General features: G+C 41.1%; 1 protein-coding gene and 1 long non-coding RNA gene across 5 annotated transcripts in view; one reads left to right on the top strand and one right to left on the bottom strand.

The window, feature by feature from the left end:
• Positions 1–2: 2 nt before the first annotated feature.
• CEBPG (CCAAT enhancer binding protein gamma) lies at positions 3–10,622 on the bottom strand. 4 transcript variants are annotated; one of them, XM_073307876.2, is made up of 3 exons: positions 10,492–10,622; positions 9,508–9,576; positions 3–2,263 (listed from the first exon to the last, which is right to left on the bottom strand). In XM_073307876.2, the coding sequence occupies exon 3, from the start codon at positions 2,144–2,146 to the stop codon at positions 1,694–1,696; it is 453 nt and encodes a 150-aa protein (XP_073163977.1). In that variant the 5' UTR covers positions 2,147–2,263; positions 9,508–9,576; positions 10,492–10,622; the 3' UTR covers positions 3–1,693. The 4 variants fall into 4 exon arrangements, with proteins under 4 accessions (XP_073163977.1, XP_073163976.1, XP_073163975.1 ...); XM_073307875.2 differs by lacking the exon at positions 9,508–9,576; XM_073307874.2 differs by lacking the exon at positions 10,492–10,622 and having other exon boundaries at positions 9,508–10,010.
• The window catches only part of LOC140896296 (uncharacterized), a 33,448-nt gene continuing 20,545 nt past the window's right edge, over positions 10,265–23,167 (top strand). Inside the window, exons 1-2 of the long non-coding RNA XR_012154507.1 lie at positions 10,265–10,566; positions 16,710–16,772. This is a non-coding gene — a long non-coding RNA (uncharacterized LOC140896296). The remainder of the gene's footprint in view (positions 10,567–16,709; positions 16,773–23,167) is intronic.

Below are 23,167 nucleotides of genomic sequence, written 5' to 3'. Positions count from 1 at the left end.
GCTCTGAGGCAAAACATTTTTATTAGCTTTTGATATTTCAACCCTACCTACTTAAGCTGTGACTAGAACCAGAACATTTCTCTCTGTAAAAAGACTTCCATGAACTAGGACAAGCTGTAAAAGTCTTCCTTGGTTGATGACCTTTGCAGTAAAAGTTTAAACTCAAAATGGATTTTTTGAAAGTTTTATCTTCTAACTTAGCATCTAACCAAGATCTTACCCAAGTTCTCCTCCAAAATACATATGTAATACACACAATCATACTACAAAGTCAAGTATGGAAACAAGTAGTGTAGGAGGGAAATAAAAATAAGGTAATAGTTCACTAGCCAGACACACAGGTTATATGTAACACACATACCATAAATGGAACATTTAAAAATGAAAATAAATTAAGGTTACATCAAAGTTCCTGCTTCACTTTTCTAGTTTAACTCCTCAGTATAATACATACTTCTGCGTTATGGGTCACAGTGAGGGACTTATCAAATTTAAGAAAAAAAACATTGTTAGATAGAAACTGTTTCATCAGAATAAATCAATATTTGAGATACTCCTTCACATGGCAATGGTGTCTATAGGAAGTCTGCTGTATCAGTTATTCAGACTAGGGGCATCTCTTTTTTAAATTACTTCGGATTTCTGCAGGATATCAGTTGCTAAACTAAACAGCCATATAACTGGCCTTGTATGGTAGTAAGGATCAAGTAGTCTACATTGTGATTGAACAGATGTTCTGCATTAGTCCTTTCATTGCTTTAGTCAATGTGTGTATGTTAGTCTCATCCTGATACCTGCACCTTGGCAGCAGCGTGATTCTAATAAGCAATTATTTTACAGAACTTAAACATTTTCAGGAGACCAAAACATGATGCTATTAAGGACCCAAAGTCACCATATGAATAATGCTAGCATGTTGAACACAGGCTTAAAGGGGTTATACAAATAAAATGTTGTTCTACTTTACCTCCTATACATGATGCTTCTGGATAGCCATTTACAGGTTGTGAGCCAAAATTCTGGGTATGTCAGTCATAATACATTACAATTTCTCACAAAGAATGTAGTAGTCTTTAGAAAACATTAGTAAGCACCCTGGCTCACCATTACTAGGCACTGTTAGTAGGCACTCCCTGTTAACTATGACTAAGAGAGATCTACATTATCTTGGATAGGGCTTGTGCTGCACATTTGAAGTAGCCCACCAAATTAGAAAACAAACTTCTGCCCTGGCCTTTGAAGTTTTGTAATACACAATGTAGAAAACAGACTGCTTAAGAAATACATTTTAAAGGGTATTGAACAGATATTTCATCTAATTATCAATCAGTATTACAGTAAAACTTCCCAGCTGTACTCCTTAAAATATGCAAAATATAAGATGGTGAATGTACATTGCTGTAGAAATTCAATTTCACTAATAGGCTCCTGGTTTTGTCCATTTAGATCATTTTTACTTGTTTAACCAAACCTTTCAGAGCAGAAAATATTTAACACTTTAAAACATACTCAAAACAGTTTATATTTTATTTGTATCAAATCTTCAGTGTTAAACCTAAAAGGAGAAAAAATACCCACAAGATGATCTATAAAAAGGTAGAACAGCATTCCGTCCCTGTACTGAATGAGTAGTGCAGAGAGGGCTGCACCTCTGATGTTTAGTCCATGAGGTTGTGAAGTTTGGAGATTGTGTCTACTGTCCGGTGTTATCTGGGTTTGTGGTGGTGTTTTCAGTGCCAATAGGTTGCACATTGTCTGCAAGATTGTGTGCATGCTCAAGAAACAAGTCTTTAAGTACACTAAGCTCCTTTGTCAAAAGCTTAATTTTTGCCTCCAAACGTTCATTTTCTTCTTTAAGCTGGTTGACCCTCTGCAGCGTATCTTGTGCTTTCTGCTTGCTTTTTAACCGGCTCTTTTTCACTGCCATGTTGTTGCGCTCTCTGCGTTGGCGATATTCATCACTGTTTCTATCCACGGAGGAATTCTTTTTGCCCTGTTTGCTTGGAGCCACAGCTTTGCCTCCACCACCAGGACTAACTGGCACCAGCTGAGGAACCTGTTGCAAACCACTTGTGTGTGCTTGTGTGTGAATCACACTTATACCATTTGCTTCTGTAGTGGTGTTCTGCTGTGATGTTTTGCTCATTTGGACAGACTCTTCTTTAACACCACAGTACGATTTGTTAGAGATGGTGAAAAACTGTTAATAACTTCTATAATATGTTGCCAGCAAATCTTCACATGGATTACGGGCAAGTTGAACCTAACAGAAAAATAAATTCTATGAAACATTTAAAATGCCATGTTCAGCTATGATCTTACACCTCACTAGCATTAGCATACACTACTGCTGGTACATCTGGCAGTAATGTTTATTATGCTGGAAACAGAGAAACTGCCATTACTGAGATATTTCAGAAGTCTCATCGAATCATTTGGGTTGGAAGGGATTGTTAGTGGGTCATCTAGTCAACCTCCCATTATTATGCTTGGATTAATTCAGTTATTCCAAAATCATCCCTGATGTCTAGCCACGCTTGAATAGCTCCAGTTTCATAACCCCAATCTTGGCAATGCATTTAATGTCTAACTTTTCCTCCAATTATATAGTTTCTCTTAATTTTCAGACTGAATTTTCACTGCTGCAGATTAAACCTATTAATAGTCTGACTCTTGACCCAACAGTAATCGTTGATCCTTCACCTCTTTAGACTATCCCTCCCTGTACATACACGTAGACAAGTTTCAAATTAATCTCCTTTTCTCTAGGCTGAATAAATCTTACAGTATTTTCCAAACCTTTTATCTGCCCTCTTTTGAATTTGTTTCACTTGGGTCTGTTTTTTGAAGATATGATGCCCCAAACTGAACTCAGTGCTCCAATTAAGGCCTAACAATGCTAAACAGAGTGGAATAACTACTTCATTTAAGGTAAATGAAAAATATTTTCTATGGGTTTAAACTACAAAGTTAATTCGTGTTCGTTCTGTCTGAATGTATGCTTTCCAATGTAAAGTGTTCCCATTTCAGTTCACAATACTATGACAAAATGAAGTAGCAGCCAAAATGATTAATGAGAAAGTGTTAGCTTAACATGCTAATTGTTCTTTTTAAGGAGACTAAGTAGCCCTGCAAAGAAATACTTACAATATATACTTGATCAGAAACTGTCATCATGAAGGATATCGTATTTATACTAGGAATGGCTGGGAAGGTCCAGAGTCCCTATTTTCAGACACTCATAACTTTCCAAACAAATTGCCCTTTGAGCTAGAATTTCTCTACTTGACCTCAGACCAAAAGTGATTTTATATATATATATATATACACACATATACACGTGTGTGTGTGTGAGATGGTCTTTTAGCAATGAATCAAGTGACTCTCTAAATAAAGATGAAAAAACTTTCAAGCTTGTCAATAACTTAAGGCCCTGATTCTGCAAATAGTTAACAAGGTGCTTAAGTGTATACACCATTAACTTCAATCGGAGCAAAGTCAGGCTAAAAGAGCACTTTTTGAAAATCCAACTTTATAGTAACGCAGTGTGTGTGTAATTGGAGCATCGCACATTGAAATACACAGCTGTATTTAGTTGAATGGTTATGCATTCAAATAAATGCAAGTAGCGTTAAGGTAATAGTCTGTACAGTGAGGCCAGAGCTTGAGGACTGTGATGTCACCAGAAACTTAGACAGTATTAAAGTACTGGTTTCCTAATCGATACTGTCTTCTTTTATTACATGGATTCATTAAGAAAATTCTCTCCTACTTCCTGTTCTCTGACTTCCACTTTAGAGAGAGAGAACAACAGCACAGATGCCTGAAAAATCTGTAAGTCACCGCATATACAATCTCACACATCATTTACCAACATTAGAGACACCTCACTCACCTTGTCTCTCTAATATCCTGGGGTGGACAGGGTTGCAACTACACTACATTTTCAAGCATTGTTTTTTAAATGTACTCAGCAGCTCTGTATAAATTCTGTTTCCAAATGATTTAATCAAAACTGTATTCACAAAAAGTTGCATAATTTCTCTCCTGTATGCTCTAGACCCTTCATAGACCAACCCAGGAAATGAAAAGTGAAAGCAAGTAAGAGATAAGTGTCACACTCGGTTGTGCCCAGCAAAGAGGTGGAATGTATAGCCAGTGTGTGAGAAATCCAGGCAAACCAGATTGTGTCCAAGTGCCAGGCATGTACAAGCCGCACACATTCCACGTGAAGGCTGTGACAAGTCACATTAAGAGAACCACCTCAACCACAAACAAGCTGAGGCAACTGAGCGTGCAAACACAAGTTGTGTATTTAAAAAACAGGTGGGACCCACAAGTACTAACTGACAAGTCAAAAACAGGAGGATTGATTTCTCTTCATGTTGGGTTAAGAGAAAATACCTTATTTGCATAAAATGACCCTGCACTAACAAGACCTGATTGTTTAGGGCATAGCACAATAGATGGACTATCTGACTCCTGCACACAGATAACAGATCAACACAGATGGTTGTAAATGAGACACTGAGCTTATTAATGTCTGCTGTAAGAGCAAAGACAAATGGGTATCTTCAGGGTTATCGTCAGTCTATACAGAGGACTATTCCCTTATTGTGGGGTCCCTGTTTTTTCTTAGCTGGCTTCGTTCAGTCGCTAGCCATTCATATATGTCAATTTTCACATAGGGCAATGAAGGTGACGTGCAACTTCACACCAATATAAAGGAAGGATTCATTTGAGAATTCCTGTCTTTTACTGACTCTGATCATTATAATATTTAGCTCTTGTACAGCACTTTTCATCCATAGATCTCAAAGCACTTTACAAAAGGATGTCAGTCGTATTATCCCTATTTTACAGGTGGGGAAACTGAGGCACAGAAAAGGGAAGTGACTTGGCTAAGGTCACCCAGCAGCGCAGTGACAGAGCCAGTAATAGAACCCAGGTCTCCTAAGACCCAGTCCAATGCTCTATTCACTAGGCCATGTTAAATGTACAGTTATATTGTAGAAGTTGATAGGGCCAAATGTTAGCCTACTCTATGTATTTGTTTAGCAGATGTTTAATATTTATTTAATGTTACAAGCTCAAATAAAATGCTACCAGCACAGCAACCCTATAATAATAAATCAATGCATACACATGACTGAAGCAGGGAACTGTCAATAAAAAAAATCAATTTCAGTTTCAAGTTTTTCAGGGTGTCATTAAAGGACTGTTTTAATTATGAAAAATACCCTCATTAAGGGCTATACAAACCATTTCAGTGCATTTCAGCCATTAGCTACAAAGCTAACATTTTAATATACATTTCTATTTACACTGTTAAGTTTGGAACATTTTCTAGACAAGCAGCTATATTTTCTTTCACAACTTGAGTGTATAAAAGAGACTGTGGTTGCAATTTACACGCAAGTAAAATTCAGAGAAAAGCTGAATAAATCAGCATTACCTGATCATTTCAGTGTTTCTGCTCAAAACTTCTTCCACAATAAATGTGCCCTTGCACAGTCAAAACCCTTACACACTAAAAAGCAATTTCCTTAAAATGACTGAGAAGTGCACTGAGAAGTGTGGCACATTTATCTGCTACCAAAAAAATCTTCGTAGTGAAAATAGTATTTCAGGGCAGAAGGAGCCCATGTAGCCCAGATAATGTCTATTCAGCTGTATGTGCCTGTCTAGGCCTTGTCTTTAATAAGTTCTTGACTGCAGCTCTTAAAGCAACCTTTGGTAATTCATGCTACACTGAGGTCTTAGGTCCTGATTCCCCTAACTATGCAGCTAATTTGCAAATGCACATGGACAGATTCTCAGCAAGCCAGCTCCATGTGCAAGTACTAGATTTGCACGAACTGCACATGGATGTTTATTAAAGTCAGGGTCCTAGCATTTGCTTGTTTCTTAATTTTTGACTTGTGCTTGTTACCCTCCCAAATAATACTCTGACACACGCAAAATTGTATACCTCTCAAACAGACCCCATGTGAACCTTCTAATTACACTCAATTTATGTAACTTTTGTCATGTTGCTGATTTTGGACATATGCTATCCTACCCCCCAGTCCATTACTCCCAGGGCCCTCATTAACTATGTTTGGACAAGTCCAGTTAGATAACATGTTAGTAACAGTAACATGCAATTGCTTTTTGTACTTTTCAGGATTCTGAAGAGGAGGTTGGATCTGGATAGCCCATGCCCAACAAGCACCCCACCCAGATCTTGACAAGTCTCTTCATGTTGCCAAATGTCATGTTTTTGTTTTCCTACTGTAAGTATTTAATGTGATTTTAGCATTAGCTTGGGGGAAGGAGGAAAAGACCAATTTCTCCTCCAAATGGTTTTTTAAAAGCTTTAATGTGACAACTGAAGGATCAAGGGAATGTTCACTGAGTGTGGCACTTTCCACCTCCAATTTCAGATCGTAATCGTAGGTTACCACCATCTGATAGCTGTTTAGTGGGTTAAGTGCAACTCTTGCTAGAGAGATGTCCACGTCACAAAAAACCTCCACCTTAGTTGGTGGTCCCTTCAGCCCTTTACTTCTCTGTCAAGACTATCAAACCAACTATTTTGTCCCAAAAGATCTGTCCAGGTCAGAGTGCAGGACTGTTGGCAGGCAGTGCTGGGAAGTCTGCACTGCTGCTGCCTGTGCTGTACCTGTTCTGAAACAGAGGACTTTGATCTCCCAGGCTGTCAGTCTACCATTTTCCACAAGCAATAATTTCACAGGAAATAACACTTTAATAAGCAATTTGAACAACTGCGTAGTAGATATGTAGTAATAGCTCAGTGAGCATTGTTGTAGGCCCACAGTGAGCACCCAATTTCAGTAGACCCCTGAACATCATCCAGTGGAGGCCAAAATGCAAATGCCTGCAGTTTAAGCAAATCCCATAGCAAAATATAATCATTTTTCCAGCTACCTGCAGGGTACGTGAATGTGTATATTGCTTTAAGCGTAAGAGATTGTTTGGTGTTTGTGAGGATGCAACTACACTCAGTGATGCTAAGGAGTACATGAAGTACAGATTGTAAACAGTTTAGGCTCTAAATATGAATTACTGAAATCAGATAAAGAATGTTTTCCAGATTTTGAATAGAGACTTTAAAAATAATAAAATAAGTGCTTGCTCTTCTAACTCCCAATGAACATTCAGCTAGAATACAAAGATCTGACTTCAATGATCCTAGTCATATTAATTTCCTTAGAAGCAGAGGAAAAGGGGTAAATTATATTTGTCACACTGAAGAACAAATACTCCTCCTTTTGCCTAAGCTTCTAAGATACTGTTATAAATAGTGGAGGGTAAAACATTAACCCTTTTGAAGTCCTTAAGAATGTCTCTTTATAAGTCAATATTCTGTTTAGAAGCTTCTGTTATGGGCTGTTTAGATTTTATGATAAACAAAATGTTAATTTGGCTCATTTTTTGAGTAACAATTCTTACCACTTCTTCAGCACTTCAGACATTCATTTTGCTCCTTGCCTATTTTCTGAGAGGTGGGATAGAGTTGACTATGATCATCTAGGTAGAATGCCTTAAGTGTATAATTTTAAGTCAACTGTCTTGTTTATACTACCCAAATAGAAACTGAACCTGAAAGGTGCTGAGTATTTCTAATTTCCTTCTGACTTCAGTGGGCCTGTTCACTTGAGCTAAAACCGCAGGACTGTATTCAGTCCAGATAATGGTATATAAATGACAACAGAATAAAAGCTCCAAACCTACATTTGCTGTACACCTCGGTTAAAGGCTCAATCCTGCAAGGTGCTGAGCACTCTCAACTCACAGGACCAAGACTGCTCAGAACAGGGCCCTAAATCCACTACCCACTAACTGCTGTCACAAAGAAGATCAAAAGAAAATATTCCTCTTCCATGCTTTCCTAGATATCTCAACTGTTTTTCTACGTGTCATGGGAAAACTGTGTAACAAAAATATAATCACAACCTCTAATTATGAAGAAATGTAACCAAGTACTTTAAATGTCTTAAATATAATAAAATAAAAATCATGCAGGAGCTGTCATCAGTTTCATGGTGTAGGACAAGATACAGGAATCAGTCTGATTCTCAGATGTCATGGAAAAGGCACAGAATTTCAAACTTGAAGAGTAATTTCAACTCTGGTTTTAAAATATGTTGATTACTTTAATAGTTAACCAATTTTTAAAACAGATCTTTTACTTCATCTTTGACCCGTTTTTTAAAAATTGTGTCTAATATTTGTTCCAACCAACATGGAATAATTTTGCATTTAAAAATTTTAAGGAACTTTGATAAGGCATTTCCTGACAGTTTTCAGAACTGAATACCTAAAGCAAAGTCAGATATATTCAGTGCAAATAATTTATTTTTTAAAATATTTATGTAGGGATATGAAGATTTGTCTGGGAAAACAAAGGTTTTATGAAAATACTCAAAACTCCCTTGAAGAGTCCAAAAGAGAAAAAGTGTATATGCCCAGTTTAATTCAAGATCATTAGCACCCTGAAATCTTGAAAAAATCTGAACTGCAGATTTCCTGGGGGGGGGGGTTGGCAAAGAGAAGGACATCACAAGTACCATAAACAAAGGACAATGTCAAATGAAGGTGTGTACATACTTACCAACACCATCATAAAATTATTGAAATAAACTTTTAAAATTCAGTTTACTTTTCAATATTTATATATTTCCCTCTGGCTTAGTCAATTTCATTTTCATTTATAGTCAGTTTCATTTTCATGTTCCCAACATGCCCCTTGTAACAAATACAGGGGACTTTTTTATAAAATTAACTCTTTAGTTTCCACTTTGAAATTTTTTTCAACTTACAAAAACATCTGAAAAGCTTCCAATGATCTAAATTTCTAACTACATGAATCATGCCCCTGTAAAAGTGTCCCTCAAAAGAACTACTATTCTAACACCATAGTTTCATCCCTTTTATTCATATTACTTGTGATGTCGATGAAGAAAAATCAGAAGTCTGCAGCTCAGAATTGTCAGGATCTTAAGGAGGTAATTTTGCTGAATACAGTAGTACATACATTTCCAGACAGCCATATACAGTTTCCCCCTTTGGGAATCCTACAAAAAAGTTGTAATCTTTTGACAAAACCATTGCTCTTCACCTTTAATTCCCAAGTCTCTACTACCCCTGTAAACTATGAAAACCTTAAAAACATGAAGGAATTTTAAAAGTACCTTTTTTTGCCCCACACATAAGAGATACTTTTTTAAAAAATTCCTTTTTGTTTTTAAGGTTATGTTTGACTTCACTTTAGACCTGCATAGTGCTGTTTCCCACCAGGAAGTTAGACTAGTACAGCACCCAACAGGAAAGGAGGGCTTCATTCTGAACCCTGAGGATTATATTTTTATTCACAAACTATTTTGATCTCTAAAGTATTAAAGGAAAGCTGAAGGAATCACTTAACACTGTAGCTAATACATCCAGCTATGCATAAATATGAATAGTAAATATTTTTATTAACATGCTGTGCTCCTAGCCCACCTTGCTGATGTCTTTGAGTGACTGGATCTTCCATTTCCAAAAGGTGCAATAAAAGCTTGTGTACAGCAACTACACATTTTTCAAACAAATAGGCTTTCTGGAGAGGTTATTCACCTTTGTGCCCTAGGCCTCAATCATCCTCTTACTGTTGATCTCTATGTCAGTATTTGCACTTCTCCTAGCTTGAGGGTGTGTCTGTGGTTTTCCCTCGCTCTTGCCCCCCGGCCCTTCTCTTACGGCTGCCCCACGGGGGGTTGGGAGGGAGAGGGGCGCTCTGCGTGTGTCTGTCCCTCCCCCATCAGGAAGCAGGGTGTGGTTGGGGACTCGGGGAGCAGAGGCCTGCCTACCCTCTCTCCGGGCTCCCCTCTCCGTGCCAAGCATGACTTCATCCCAGCGGGGAGGAGAGTTGCCTGGAGATTGCATCATACGCTCTCCACGCGAAACACCACCGCGTAACCGTGAGGAAAGTCCCGGCCCCCGAACCCCTCACTCGCCCTCTCCACGACCCCCTAGACCGCACAGACCCGAACTTCCAGCCCCACCCCGCCCCACCTCTACTGACCCCGCCCCATTGAGAGACACCCCCCAGACGCCTCCACCGACCAGAACTCCCAGCCCCACCCCGACCACCCCCACAGACCCCGCCCCCCACACATGCCCACCCCAGACCACCCCTTCAGACCCCGCCCCATTGACCAGACCCCCCACCTACCCACCCCACATCTCCAACAGACCCCACCCCCACCCGACAACTCTCCCTAGACCCCCGTAAGCTCCCACAACTCCCCGATCGGCCCCCCGCTGCACCCCTCATCCTTCCTCTTCAGCAGCCCCACAGCTTCCTCCTCCCGCGCCGCCCCGCTTCGGCCTGTGCCCGGTGGCATTCCCCCACCCACCCCGGGGGTACCGGGCCTGGCCGGCTCCCCCTCACCGGGGACGGGAGGAGGGTCTCGCTGCGCGCGGCGGAGCGGCCCCGCGCCTCACCTGGCCCGGGGATCGAGACCGGTATCGATCAGGGAGGGGGGCGCGGGCTGGGCCCGAGTCTCTTTCTTTAAACTGGTGAGTGAAGGCGAGCGGCGATTGCGAAACCCTTCTCCTTCGGCCCAGCGTCCTAACCAATCAGAGGCCGGCCTGCCGCAGGGATGATGCAATAGCCGCCCCGATTGGCAGTCCCCAGAGCCAATCAGACACCCCACTTCTCTCTTAAAGAGAGAGGTGCTGTTTTTGTGGGGTTGGTAAATCCCCCTGGGGCTGGGCACTGCCCTCTCCCTCCACGCTCCCATCCCACCCATATCCCAGGGAGCGCTTTTCCCTCGGGTGGGGGAGAGCTGTTACCCCAATAGCCCCCCCCCGACACCGGGGGGGTAAAACCTGTTATCCCAAGAGCCCCTCACCCACACCCTGCCTGACACGGGGGGGGGTTAAAACCTGTTACCCCAATACCCCCCCACTGCCTGAGATTGGGGGGAACCTGTTATCCCAATAGCCCCTCACCCACACACTGCTTGAGACTGGGAGGGAACCTTTTACCCTTGTACACGCCCCCTGAGACTGGGTGGGGAGTAAAACCTGTTATCCCAATAGCCCCTCACCTACACACTGCCTGACACGGGGGCGGAGGGGGGGGAACCTGTTACCCCAATACCCCCCACTGCCTGAGATTGGGTGGGAGGTAAAACCTGTTACCCCAATAGTCCCCCGCACTGCTTGAGGGGAGAACTTGCTACTGCAATAACACTCCCCCCCACACACTGATTAGACGGGGAAGGAAGGGGTTTCTAGAAGGTGCTCCAAGCAGAAAACTCTATCTTTCATGAGCTATGTTTGTATAATAAACTGGCCTAAAAAAGCCATGGACCAGGGAAAATGAGCAAGCCAACACCCCGATTTCTTGAAGATCCTTCTATGGCTGTTTGTAGGTTCTGTTCTAATTCACCTTTGTCTTTCTGTATCTTTCTATTCTGGTGAAATCTATGACCGAGAACTCTTATTAGTAATCTTCGAAATCCAGGAATTTGTAGTAATTTTTTATCAACCAACAGTATAAGTAGATATTGGACAATCTATTGGATATTAAATCCCAGTTTCTTTGTTGCATCCTCCCTGCAGTATCTCCATGATCTCTCAGGGCTACATGTCATTTCCCACTCAGCAGCTGCAGTTAGATAGATGCCTTGTAAGATGTTAATTAAAGGCCTGGAGAACATTCCAATCAACATAAAACAAAAACCATTACCCCCCCCCCACACACACACACAAAGGAAATGAATTGTATGTTTTGGTGTACATGCCATGTCTGCCTACATTCCTTACTCCTGGGGGCATTCTGTGCCAAAAAAAATTAAAAATTCTGCTCACAGTATTTTAAAATTCTGCAAATTTTATTTATCAAAATAACACTACATAAGCATGCCAGTTTCAATTATTTTGGTAATTTATTTCAAAATATGTGTCAGCAAGTATGTCTGTAACAATACAGACACAAAAATTTCTCCAGGATTAGAGAAACCACTATGACAACCCAGTTCCTGTTTCTCTGCCTCCTCCCCCCCCCACCGCCTCCCCCCACCGCCTTAAGCCCAGCTGGGGGCAGGGAGGGAAGGGAGACACCCAAAACCCCTCCCCCCCAGAGCCACCTGCGCCCCCCCCCCAGCCAATACATCCGCATCCCCTCCTCCTCAGAGCCCAACCGCAGGGCCCCCCCCATTGCCAAACACCCATCCCCCCTAGAGCCCAGGGATCAGAGGGAGAAACAGCTTGATGCTCTGTCACAGGCTTGCACGGAGTCAGTTTCCTGCGCACCGCCGTCTCCTTCCCCCAGGGTGTAATGGGAACTGCAGCTGCCAGGAACCCTCTAGCTCAGTGGGTCTCAAACTTTTTTACTGGTGACCCCTTTCACAGAGGAAGCCTCTGAGTGAGATCCACCTAATAAATTAAACACACTTTTTAATATATTTAACACCATTATAAATGCTGGAGGCAAGCGGGATTTGGGGGGATTTGGGGAGGTGGAGGTTGACAGCTCGCGACCCCCCATGTAATGACCTCGTGACCCCCTGAGGGGTCCCGACCCCCAGTTTGAGAACCCCTGCTCTAGCTCTCTTCCCCTTCCCCCAGCAGTGTCTTCCATGGGCAAGCTGGGCTCTGCAGAATCCAATGGCCCCTAGTGGCTGCTAGCAGCACTGCAGCCCATTTCTGTGGAGGAAAGGAAATTCTGCATGCACGCTAATTTCTACAAAATTCTGCATTGCGCAGTAGCGCAGATTTCCCCCAGGAGTAATTCATGTCTGGCACACTGCTTTCCTGAAAGCAAACTAGCCTGGCCTCAGTCAGAAGAAATTTTAGTGACAACAATGAGAGGAAACCAAGCTAACATTATTGCTCTTCTGAACTAGGCAACAGGTGAGCTCCCTTTTAGCATTGTATAAAAGGAACTTAGTTACTTCTCAAATGTAGATTCAACTTCTTGGGCTGAAAGTGGAAAAAGGTCACCCAGCGCCTCTCTGGAAATGTCCTTCCCGCTAACACAGCCTCTTGTGTCAAAGAAAGAAGGAGTTCTTACTCACGTTAGAATGTTCCTGTCAAAACCCCATGACCAAACTGTAAGATTTCTGTTTAACCACAACCCCAATCTCAGAGGCAGGGGATCTATCAGGGTAAACACTTTTACCCTCTCCTCCAATTCCAAGCAGTGTGGGTGGATGGAAGGAGACTATTGGCGTAATAGCTTTTAGCCCCGCCCATGCACACGCACACACACACACACACACACACTCAGTGCCAGACTGAGTGCACAGGGCTATTGGATTAACAGATTTGCTCACACATACCTCCAAAGCCTCAGGAAGTGTGTGTGGGGGCTATAGGAGTAACAGCTTTTATACCCACAAGATACAGCCCAGATATCCTGAATTCTGCACGCACAGATACACATGTAAAAATATGTGCTTATTTGCATACCCAATTTGCATATGCATTATTGTAATGCTGGCTATTTGTATCAGCAGTCGTAGGAAATGCATGCAGCAGTTCTGAAAACTTAGGGCTATATGATCAATTTTTTATGTTGCTTGCATGTGTGAAACATTGATTTTTGACCAAATTTAGGTGTTCAAGTTCATGTGTAAGCCAAGACTGTAATACAATTTATTGACTCTATACCTGCCCACACAGTGTTTTGGTGTACACAAAGGAAACATGCTAGTAATAGCATTTGTATGCACAATTGCAATATTCATTGGCACAAATATAATAATATGGTTTTGCCAGATACATAAAAGATTTTGGGCCTCTGGTCTTATGTGTGTTTTTTTAAGCCTTGTAGAAATAAAACATATCTTGAGGAAGAATTCTGAAGATTAGTCTGGACAAATTACTCAATTCATTGCTACCTGGGACTATTTCCTCACCAATCGCCAAACATTTGTTTTAACATCTTCAACTTTAATTTTGTTCTTTCTCCAGTTGAAACTCTTTGATGTTTTCTCTGATGGTATCTGCAGCCAGCAGCTTTTCACTAGTGATTTAATTCATATTACACCAACCGTATAAACCGTATAAACAAAAATTTGAGGTAAATATGAAACATTAGCCAGGCCCTAATAATACTTGAATAATGTGTACTTCTAATATGCCTTCCTGGGACCTCAAATTGTGCCTTACATTCATTAATCCTCATAAGGGAAATCTGATGTAAGGAAAAATTTAGACTAAACTCATCATTTTAGGACCTGATCCTGCAAATATTTAACCACATACGTAACCTTATTCATACGAATAGTGTACAATGCTAAAAACTCAGTGGAACTACTCATGAATAAAGTTACATGCATGCTTAATTGTTTGCAAGATAAACTCCTCATTTCAGTGAGAACCAGACTGGGCCTTCAGGAAAGAGAGAAAACTGAAGAAACCTACCAACTAGTAGAGAAAGAAAATTAATTAATGCTGTCTAGATATGCCACTGATGTACACACCTTAACAAATTATTGCCAGGTAACTGGCCCATGTACAATAGTTCTTGAATTCAAGTGTCACCAGAACTACCAAATCCCTGCTAGGATAGAATCCTTTCCGATTTGTTTGATGCTAGGTGGGCTCCCATAGCAATGTTCCAGTATTAATATTGTGCATATTGTAATAATATATACAGTTATATTAAAGTGAAAGTACCATTACCTAAAGACCATACTTTCCCTTAAGCCTTATGAACACTTTTAAGAAGGTTCACCACCGATCACCTAGAGTGCGAAAACTATTTGTCCTTGTTTTAATATTTTTTATTTTGTTTTTAATATTTTTGAGGTTTTCTGTGTGATCCCAGTTTTATGCTCATTATTTGTACTTTCTTCTGCAAATGTTTTTGTTCATAAAGAAAAACAGTATGGGCCTTCATTTTCCCTTACATTACATCCCTTAATGAGTCTGCATTTAGCAATTTGACTTTAGTCTTGCATATTTCTGTTGACATTTTACTTTCATGCTGGCTTTTTCATTAATAGAATGCTAATGCCAGGTCACAAGATGTGTATTTTTTTCTCTAGTCTCACACACACTTTCTTGAGATCAGACAAGAATGCAGGTAGGACACATGTGATTTTCATATTCTTGTGACATTTATTATATAAGAGTCAATATGTTCAAACCTGGGTGCCTAAACTTAGATACCTAATATATGGCCTGATTTTTCAGGAGTGTGGAGCAACCATAAATCCCACTGATGTCAACAGAGGATATAGATGCTCAACACCTATGAATATCAGGGAACTTATATTTAAACAGCTGAATATTGATACCGGAGTCTAATTTGGAGCACTCAGCTTTGAAAAGTTTTAATCAAGTTCCTCTGTATCCCCTTATTCCATATTCTCTAAGGAGAACAGCTTGATCTGGAAGAAAGATATTTGTGCATCACATTGCTCATAGGTGCCTAAATTTTTAGGCCATTCTGAGACTGCCTTATCTAAAGGGGAGAAGATTGCCATGTTCTGGCAAGGTAGTAAATTGAATATCAAACTGTGGCTGCCTTTAAACTCTTTCCAGTTTTGCCTTAGATAACTAGGGGCGCAATTCTGCTCCTATTAAAATCATTGGCAGTTTTGCTGTTGACTTCAGTAGGACCGGGGTCAAAGCCCTAGCTAATCTTACCTCAGTATTTATAGCACTATGCTTAATATAAGGTTTTTTAGTTATCTAAGGCAAATGAAAAGGGGTGTTTTTTTTAAGTGGTTAGGGATAAATAATAGGTTTCTCACTGCCACCTGTTATGCTCCCATTCCTACAATGTGACAGGAGAGGCGAGGCTGAAGAACTACACAGGGGGAAAAAATGAAGTAGGTACATGGCCTGAAAGAAAAATACTATGTATCACAGGTACACTTGATTTAAATGGGACTCATTAGACCCAAAACAAGTCTGAACGAGAATAATGCACCAAGTAATAAAAGGTGAATTCTCAAGTACCCAGGCTTAGTAACTGCCACACCTGTCCTATATTCCCAAAAGCACAAATGAGGGCTGCAAGGATCAAGATAGCTTAGTATTTGAATGCATAAGGCCATGGCTCTTTTCCAAGGCTTGATCAGCCACTGCACGAAAATCCCCACCCATAATTACTAGGACATTCATAGTATTTGTCATGGGGAGTATTTTAATGAAGAATTTTGTCTGATTCATATACACCTGATATTAAACAGTGTTAATGGTTTAGGGATAAATCTTCAGTCAGTTGAAAAGCTTCTTGGTGGATCAGAACAACAGCTTGAACAAGGTAGCTATAAAAACAGTAATGAAATATGAGAGGCCTAGATCTGTTTATTCTCGTTTAGTCCCTTGCTGTGGGAAGGAGGAGGGCAAATACTCCTTAATTCTTGATTACTATTCTCCATAGCATCAATGGTTTTATTGTACCCCTGCAATGGTCTTTAAAATAATACACAAACCCAATATGCAGCTGCTTGAAAGAGGGGGAAAAGAAATCACAATCTAGTCACTCCCAGGTGTAGCCTGCCTGATTGTTTAGCCCCCCTGGACAGGAAAATTAGTAGAAACTGAGTTATTTATACTTGAATGATTTATACTTGAATGATACAAATTATACAGGAGGGAAATTTGAGAAAGCATATTGTGAATAACAGAAAATCTGTGATCGGCTTCAGTCCTGCTGCTGCTAATGTCAACCAGAATTTTGCTTTTTATTTCAGTGGGAGCAAGATCAGGACTTTTGTTAACCACATATGGTACGTTTCCTCTCCATCGAAGAAAATGTAAGTAACTCCATATCTTTATGTAAAAATTAGAGAGAGCACAAGAGTTCAGTCCTGTTCCAACTGAAGTAAATATCAAAACTCATTGATTTAATTAGGAGCCAGGCCCCCCTTTTTGAGCTTTTTGAAATGGAAACAAGTTCTAAAATAATTGCAGAATGCAACTACGTGTGGCTCTTTTGATTTTGTGTGCTTTCTGTCATGCCATGGTTTTCCTCAGTAAAACGAGGCTAGTTCACTAGCACATGCAGCCATTTGAAAGTCTCTGTCACACAAGTAAGTGTTCCCATGAGTACTCACCTGCTTTTCCTACACGTTCTAGATGGGTGCATAAGGAGGCAGATGGTCTCTAGTCTGATTTTGTGGTCTGTAACAGACACCAACTAATATCCCATCTTGTGCTTTATCTGGAGGATGTTGATCCATAAGCATTCAAGATCATTTTCTTCCAAGTTATCAGTGACTCAGAAACAGGTAATGCCATTTTTGACGTAGTGCCACTCCCCCTTCCCTTTTGCCTACTCAGTCCTTTGTAAATAGGTTATGACCATTGATTTTAACATTTTAATCATACACATCATCCCATCAGGTTTCAAAAATACCAAGTAGATTGAATTTATGGTCATAAATGAGCAATTTCAGTTTCTCTTGTTTGTTATCCAGACTCCTAGGGTTGGAGTATAGGCAATTCAAGAATTTCTTCTCTTCATGTCCTTTGGTTCCTTGATTAATTTTGTTCTCAGCATCTCAATTTTGTGCTGAGTGCTTCTATCTTCCCTCTTTTTTCTACCCCATTTTCTATTAATTTAACTCCCTACTGACTACTCTAGCCAAAGTGTTCCTGAGGAGATCAGTCCCACCCCTTCTACTGAGGTGGAGGCCATCCAACCTATAAATGGGGAGTTCCATCTCCCCATGGAAAGTGGCCCAATGTTTCACTAAACCAAATCCCTTCATTTTAGACCACTCACCTAGCCAGTGGGTTCTTTTCTAGAATCTTCTGCTTTTTGTCCTCCTTCACTTGTGGGACAGGAAAGATCTCAGAGAAGACCGCTTGGACATTCTTCTTCTTTAGCACACTTCCAAGTTCCCTGAAGTTATCTCAGATCTGTGATGTAGTGTCATTAGTGACAATATGAACAACTATCAAAGTCCTTGTGCGTCAGCTTTAGAAGCCTATCCAATCTTAGAGTGGCATCTTGTGTCTTGGTTCCAGAAGACAGCATACCCTTCTATTGTCCTCCTGTCCCTTGAAGAATGTTCTTTTGATTCTTCTGAGTATTGACTGTCCAACAAGGATCATCTGTCTTCCTTAGATGATTGGCAAACTCTTTGCGGGAAAGCTTGATTATCTTACAGGTTGGGCCAAGCTGCCATCCACATGTGTGTCTTGATTTATGTTGCTTAATCATATTAAAGGACAGTTGATCAGAGTCATCAGTACATTCACTATGACCATCCATTAGCAATGGCTTTATTTCTAGGTGTGATATTCTCAATAGTATGGAAATACCCAGAAAGCTCTCAGATAATCCATACACTAGCAGTATTGGTATCTGAGCTCTGGAAAAAGCTACAGCATTTGTGTTTGTGCTTTTAGATGCACTGAATTCCACACACTAGAAGTTTCAAATGGATACCAGGTTCTCAACATAGAAACTTCAGAAGATACCCCTCAAGATCCATGCAAATAAATGGATATTTTTGGTTTCTGGAAGTTAAGAAATTATCATTTTGTGTTGACCTAAAATTAATCTTTTTTTTTAATTTTTGGTGAACCAAAAAGTTAAAATGTTTAATTTCCACCCCTGTTATATTTCAATTTTGAGCATTTTTAATATTTTTTAAAAACTAATAAAATTGAACTACATTTTAAAAAAAGTCACTTATGTTCTTATGTGTTCTTTGCAAGCCAGATTTGGGGTAGGCTGCAATAACTTTTGCCCTCCAGGTCATTCCTAACTGTGGGTCAAAATCTGTAATACATTGTTTTCCTTTAGGATAATACTATAATTATCTAGTTACATTATAAACCATTTTAATACTTGTGTTAACACCCTGGGCACCCAAAGAACTTTACGGCTTGATTCTTTTCCAGGATGCATGGGCACATGTTGCTTATCTAGTAGAATCATCTGCTGAGCTTGTACAGGCTTGCATGTGTGGCATCCATTGTTATGAAATGCACAATGATGTGCACCTGCTTAACTAAGACCAGAATCTTGGCCTCAGACTACATTATTATAGAAATTCCAAGCTTGGCTAACCAAACATCTGTGTATTTATTTGTGTCCATTCATAAATGATTAAATTCATTCCTATGCAGTGCGTCCAGAAAAGGTCTATGCACCATTTAAGTCATAGTTAAGCCCTATCTTAACTATTTAAGTGGGACTTAAATGGTTCATAGGCCCTGTTATTATCGACATAAATATAATGCAGTATTTTAAGATACAGCACACAAAACATGTTACATTAATTCTTTTTATAACAGTGCAGCTCAAACACTGATATTATTATATCTATGTCTGATTAGGAATTTTGCCTGCATAAAGAATACAGGATCAAACCCTACTTATTTGTCTAAGATTAAAAGTTAACTTTACTAATGTCGGAAATTGTTTACACCTCTCAAATTCCCCATGAATTCAATGGATGTTTTGGGTGAGCAAAGAATGAAGGATTTTATGCTGATATTAACAACTATAAATAGTTTACATGAATAAATATTTGTTCCTGATTTACTTATTGACTAGATAAAACTATTCAGAGTGAATAATTTAGGACCTGATCCTGCAAAAACTTATGCACATGCATAACTTAACTGAGTTGAAGTTACACATGTGTGTACATTTTTTGCAGGATGGGGACCTTATTCTGTGAATGTAGCCTTTTTGACTTATAAACAGACTAATTTTTTAAAATGTTTATTTGTTTAAAAATTAAGAACATATTTCAGCTCATGGGCTCTCCATAAATTATTTGCTTCGGCTTTGTATTTGGTTGGTTTTGTATCTGGTTGTTCGCTATTTGGCATGTTAATTGGTCACCTAAGTCACATATTATTGTTTCTACTTCTTGGTTGGATGATTGAATGTTTTATTAGGGAAATTTCAACATTGCTTGGTGAGCCCTTCCAACATGAGACTTCATATAAATACACTAGTACAACAATTCATTAGATTTTTACTTTCTGAAACATTCTTGCAAGCAAAAAACCCACTCATGAATGCTCCTGGAAAACAAACAAAAAGGGTTGTGAATTCCCTCTAAATGAGTTCTCCATTTTTATCTAATGTGTGATGGAAAATACTTTTTTGGAGCATTCACTCAATTCTACTAATGACTACTAATAAAATGTAAAAAGTAATGGAAATTGTCTGTTGGTCTAAGTTACTCCACTTGATGTGTTAATTTATATTTTACAACAACATTTTGGAATTTCTTCTTTGTATCTCTGCTTTAGTTTCTGCACTTTTATGGGACAATGATTCATTCAGGAGAAATTAATGGTCATCTGACTCAGCCTGGTTTGTGATTAACTGTTACTGCACCAAAAATAAGATAAAGATTTGGTGTAGTTAGAGCATAATATTCCAGTTCAAATAAAAAATGTAAATTTAAAGATCTTATGGACTCACTGCTTGGTTTGTAACTTCTCTGTATTTTTATTAGCAAGGGTCAATGCTGAGCTTTACTGTGCATATTTAATATTCCTTTGAAGACTTGGAGGAAGGGGAGGAGGTGTTATCTCTGCTGCTTGGGAGTGTCAGGTTGGTTTGTTTTATGTTTTCTGACCTTTGGAATTTAAATTGAAAATGAAGGGGACTTTTCTATGTGACTAGAAAATGTTTCTGTGGGAGGGGATGCTATCTCCTTGGCTTGCTGTCTAGTTCCCTGGTCAGTCTTGAGTGTAGTCATGCTGTTGCTACATTAACGTATTGTAGATGGAAATTTCAGCACGATGCTTTATGTAAGAAGTGTGTTTCAGCAGTCTCATCAATGTAAGTGTAGTGAATTATTTGTAAGAGAGAGTCAAGGAAATTCCTTTCTCAAAAGTACCAGTATCTGTTGCTTAGCTCCAAATCTTCAATGGCTTTCAAGCCAGAGAATGTACCTCTTCTTTTCTGTTTATGTATTTTTCTGTTGTTTCCCTTACACTTGCTAAATATATTACAACATACTATTACTTTGATCATTAACATTTGGGATGTTTGTATTATTTCATGCATACACACACGTAGGAATTTCAGAAAACACCCTGTTGGCTCCTACTTCTTCTGATTCCTTCAAACTTTTCATTACACTTAGTGGATCAAATCCTGTTTAGTTTGTTGTTGGTAATCCCTTTGAAGTCAGTGGGATACTTTGCCTAAGGTAAAGTAAGCAGAATTTGGTACAGCATTGAGGTTAAGCTTTCAGATGCAAAATGTTGTCGACTTTAACACTAATTTATTCTATAGTGGTTAGTATCTAGACTGGTTAAAACCTGATTTTTTTTTTTTTAACGTGAGACAAGTCAGAGCCTGATCTTGCTGCCACTAAAGTCAATGGCATACTCTTTATGACTTTAACAGAAGCAGGATTAGACCATGGATGTGTTGTCTTTATCTTCCTGTGACTAAAAGTCAGATCCCAGAAGCATTCTTACATGCAGTGTTAGCAGGATCAGGACCTAAAATATCAGCTCTGGGAGAATGCTAACATGCTACAGTAATTCAAAAAAGAATGTAAAATAAATAGAAAACACAATGTAAAAAAATGCAATGCAATCAGATTCTTGACCTGACTATATCATGGGCCCGATCCTACAGTCCTCATTCAGACAAACTCCCACTGAAGTTAGCAGCCAGACCCACTGCACCTGAGGAATGGGAAAGGCATCCTGATTGGGAACTTTCCAGTCACTTTCCAGTAAACTGGAATCTGACATTTGGTCTCCTGTAACAACCTCCTCCCTGGAAAGGGATTTTAGTGGGTATAGAGAGGAGAGTTTGGGCTACATGTTGGGGAATATATTTTGTGAAAGGACACAAATAAGTAAATAAGTAATTGCACTCAGAGCTATCCCGTCCATAGGACAGATGGGGCAACCACCCCGGGCCCAGCGCTTCGGGGGAAGCAGGGTCCAGGGCAGCCTGGGGGATTAGCAGGTTAGCTCCTGGTGTTGCTTGTGGGAGGGGTAGAAGCCGGAAAGAGGCAGGGCGGGGGCTTGGGGAAGGAGTGGAATGGGGGTGGAGCAGGGGCGGGAAGAGGTGGGGCCTGGGGGAAGGGGTGGAGTGGGGGTAGAGAGGGGTTGTCCCAGGCCCTGCACCCCCCTAGGGATGGCCCTGATTGGATGACCTTATTTTTGTAACCCTTGTCTGTCCATCTATCCATTTCCCTATCTATTGTTATAGCTCTGACTTATTGTGTCATGCCCACTATTGGATTGTAAACAGTGCCGGGTTTACAGTGGCGCCCTGGAGCCAGGCCTATGCTCAGAAGGGGCCCCAGCCTGCTCTTCTTGCCCTGTGTCCTGAGACCCCTCCAGCCCGCTGGCTCCCGCAACCCCGCCCACCACTTGCTCCTCTCGGCCTGCCCGCTGAGGGCTCCTCTTCACCCCCTGACCCCACCCGCCAGCTTCTCTCTGTCCTCTGATTGGACCCTAGCGCACCTCCGGCTCCGGGAGTCTCTGTCTCCCTGGAACTGAGCCACCTAGGACTGGTGCAGAAGCCTGGCCAGTCTCGGACAGCTAGGCAGGACAGTGTCAGGGGCTTGGCTGGGTCCTTCCAGGCAAGTGGGTCCTGAGGGAGCCTGGCTGCGGCAGGCCCTGGCCTGGGTGATTGCACCACCCCCCAGGGGCCGGAGCAATTCCCCACCCCAGGACCAGCCCAGGCAGCTAAGCTTGGCAGACAGTCACCTCCCAACAGGGCCAGTGACTGCAGCTGGGAGGGAGGGCATGGGGGAGGAGCTGTCTGGATGGGGGATGGTGCTGGGCTGTGAGGGGGCAGGGAAGATCTGTGTGTTGGGGCACTAGGGAGTGGGGGTTCTGTGTGGGCTGCTGGGCAGTTGTGGTGGGGCTGTGGGCAGGGGGGCCCTGGGCAGGGTGGTGTTGGGCAGGGCACTGTGCATTTGTGGCAGGGTCTGGTGGGGGCACTGGGCATAGTGGGTCCAGCGAGGCTCTGGCCATAGGGAATCAGCGGGGTGTTCCAGCATTGGGTGGGGGGGAGCTGTGTGGCGTCATATAGGCCCACCCCCCGAGGAGAAGTGGCATGCTGGCAGCACAGGGCTGGGCAGGCCACTGTGCACCTGGCAACTGCCAGTTTGTAAATAGTGCCCTCGCACTGGGCTGGGCAGAGAAGGGCCGCTCATGCCAGGCCCCTGGCTGGCCCCTCGGGACAAAGACTGTGCCT

Source organism: Lepidochelys kempii, chromosome 12, assembly GCF_965140285.1.
Source record: "Lepidochelys kempii isolate rLepKem1 chromosome 12, rLepKem1.hap1, whole genome shotgun sequence".
Taxonomy (NCBI): Eukaryota; Metazoa; Chordata; order Testudines; family Cheloniidae; genus Lepidochelys; species Lepidochelys kempii.
The sequence above is the reverse complement of the archived record's forward strand: the minus strand, read 5'-3'. Positions and strand labels throughout refer to the sequence as shown.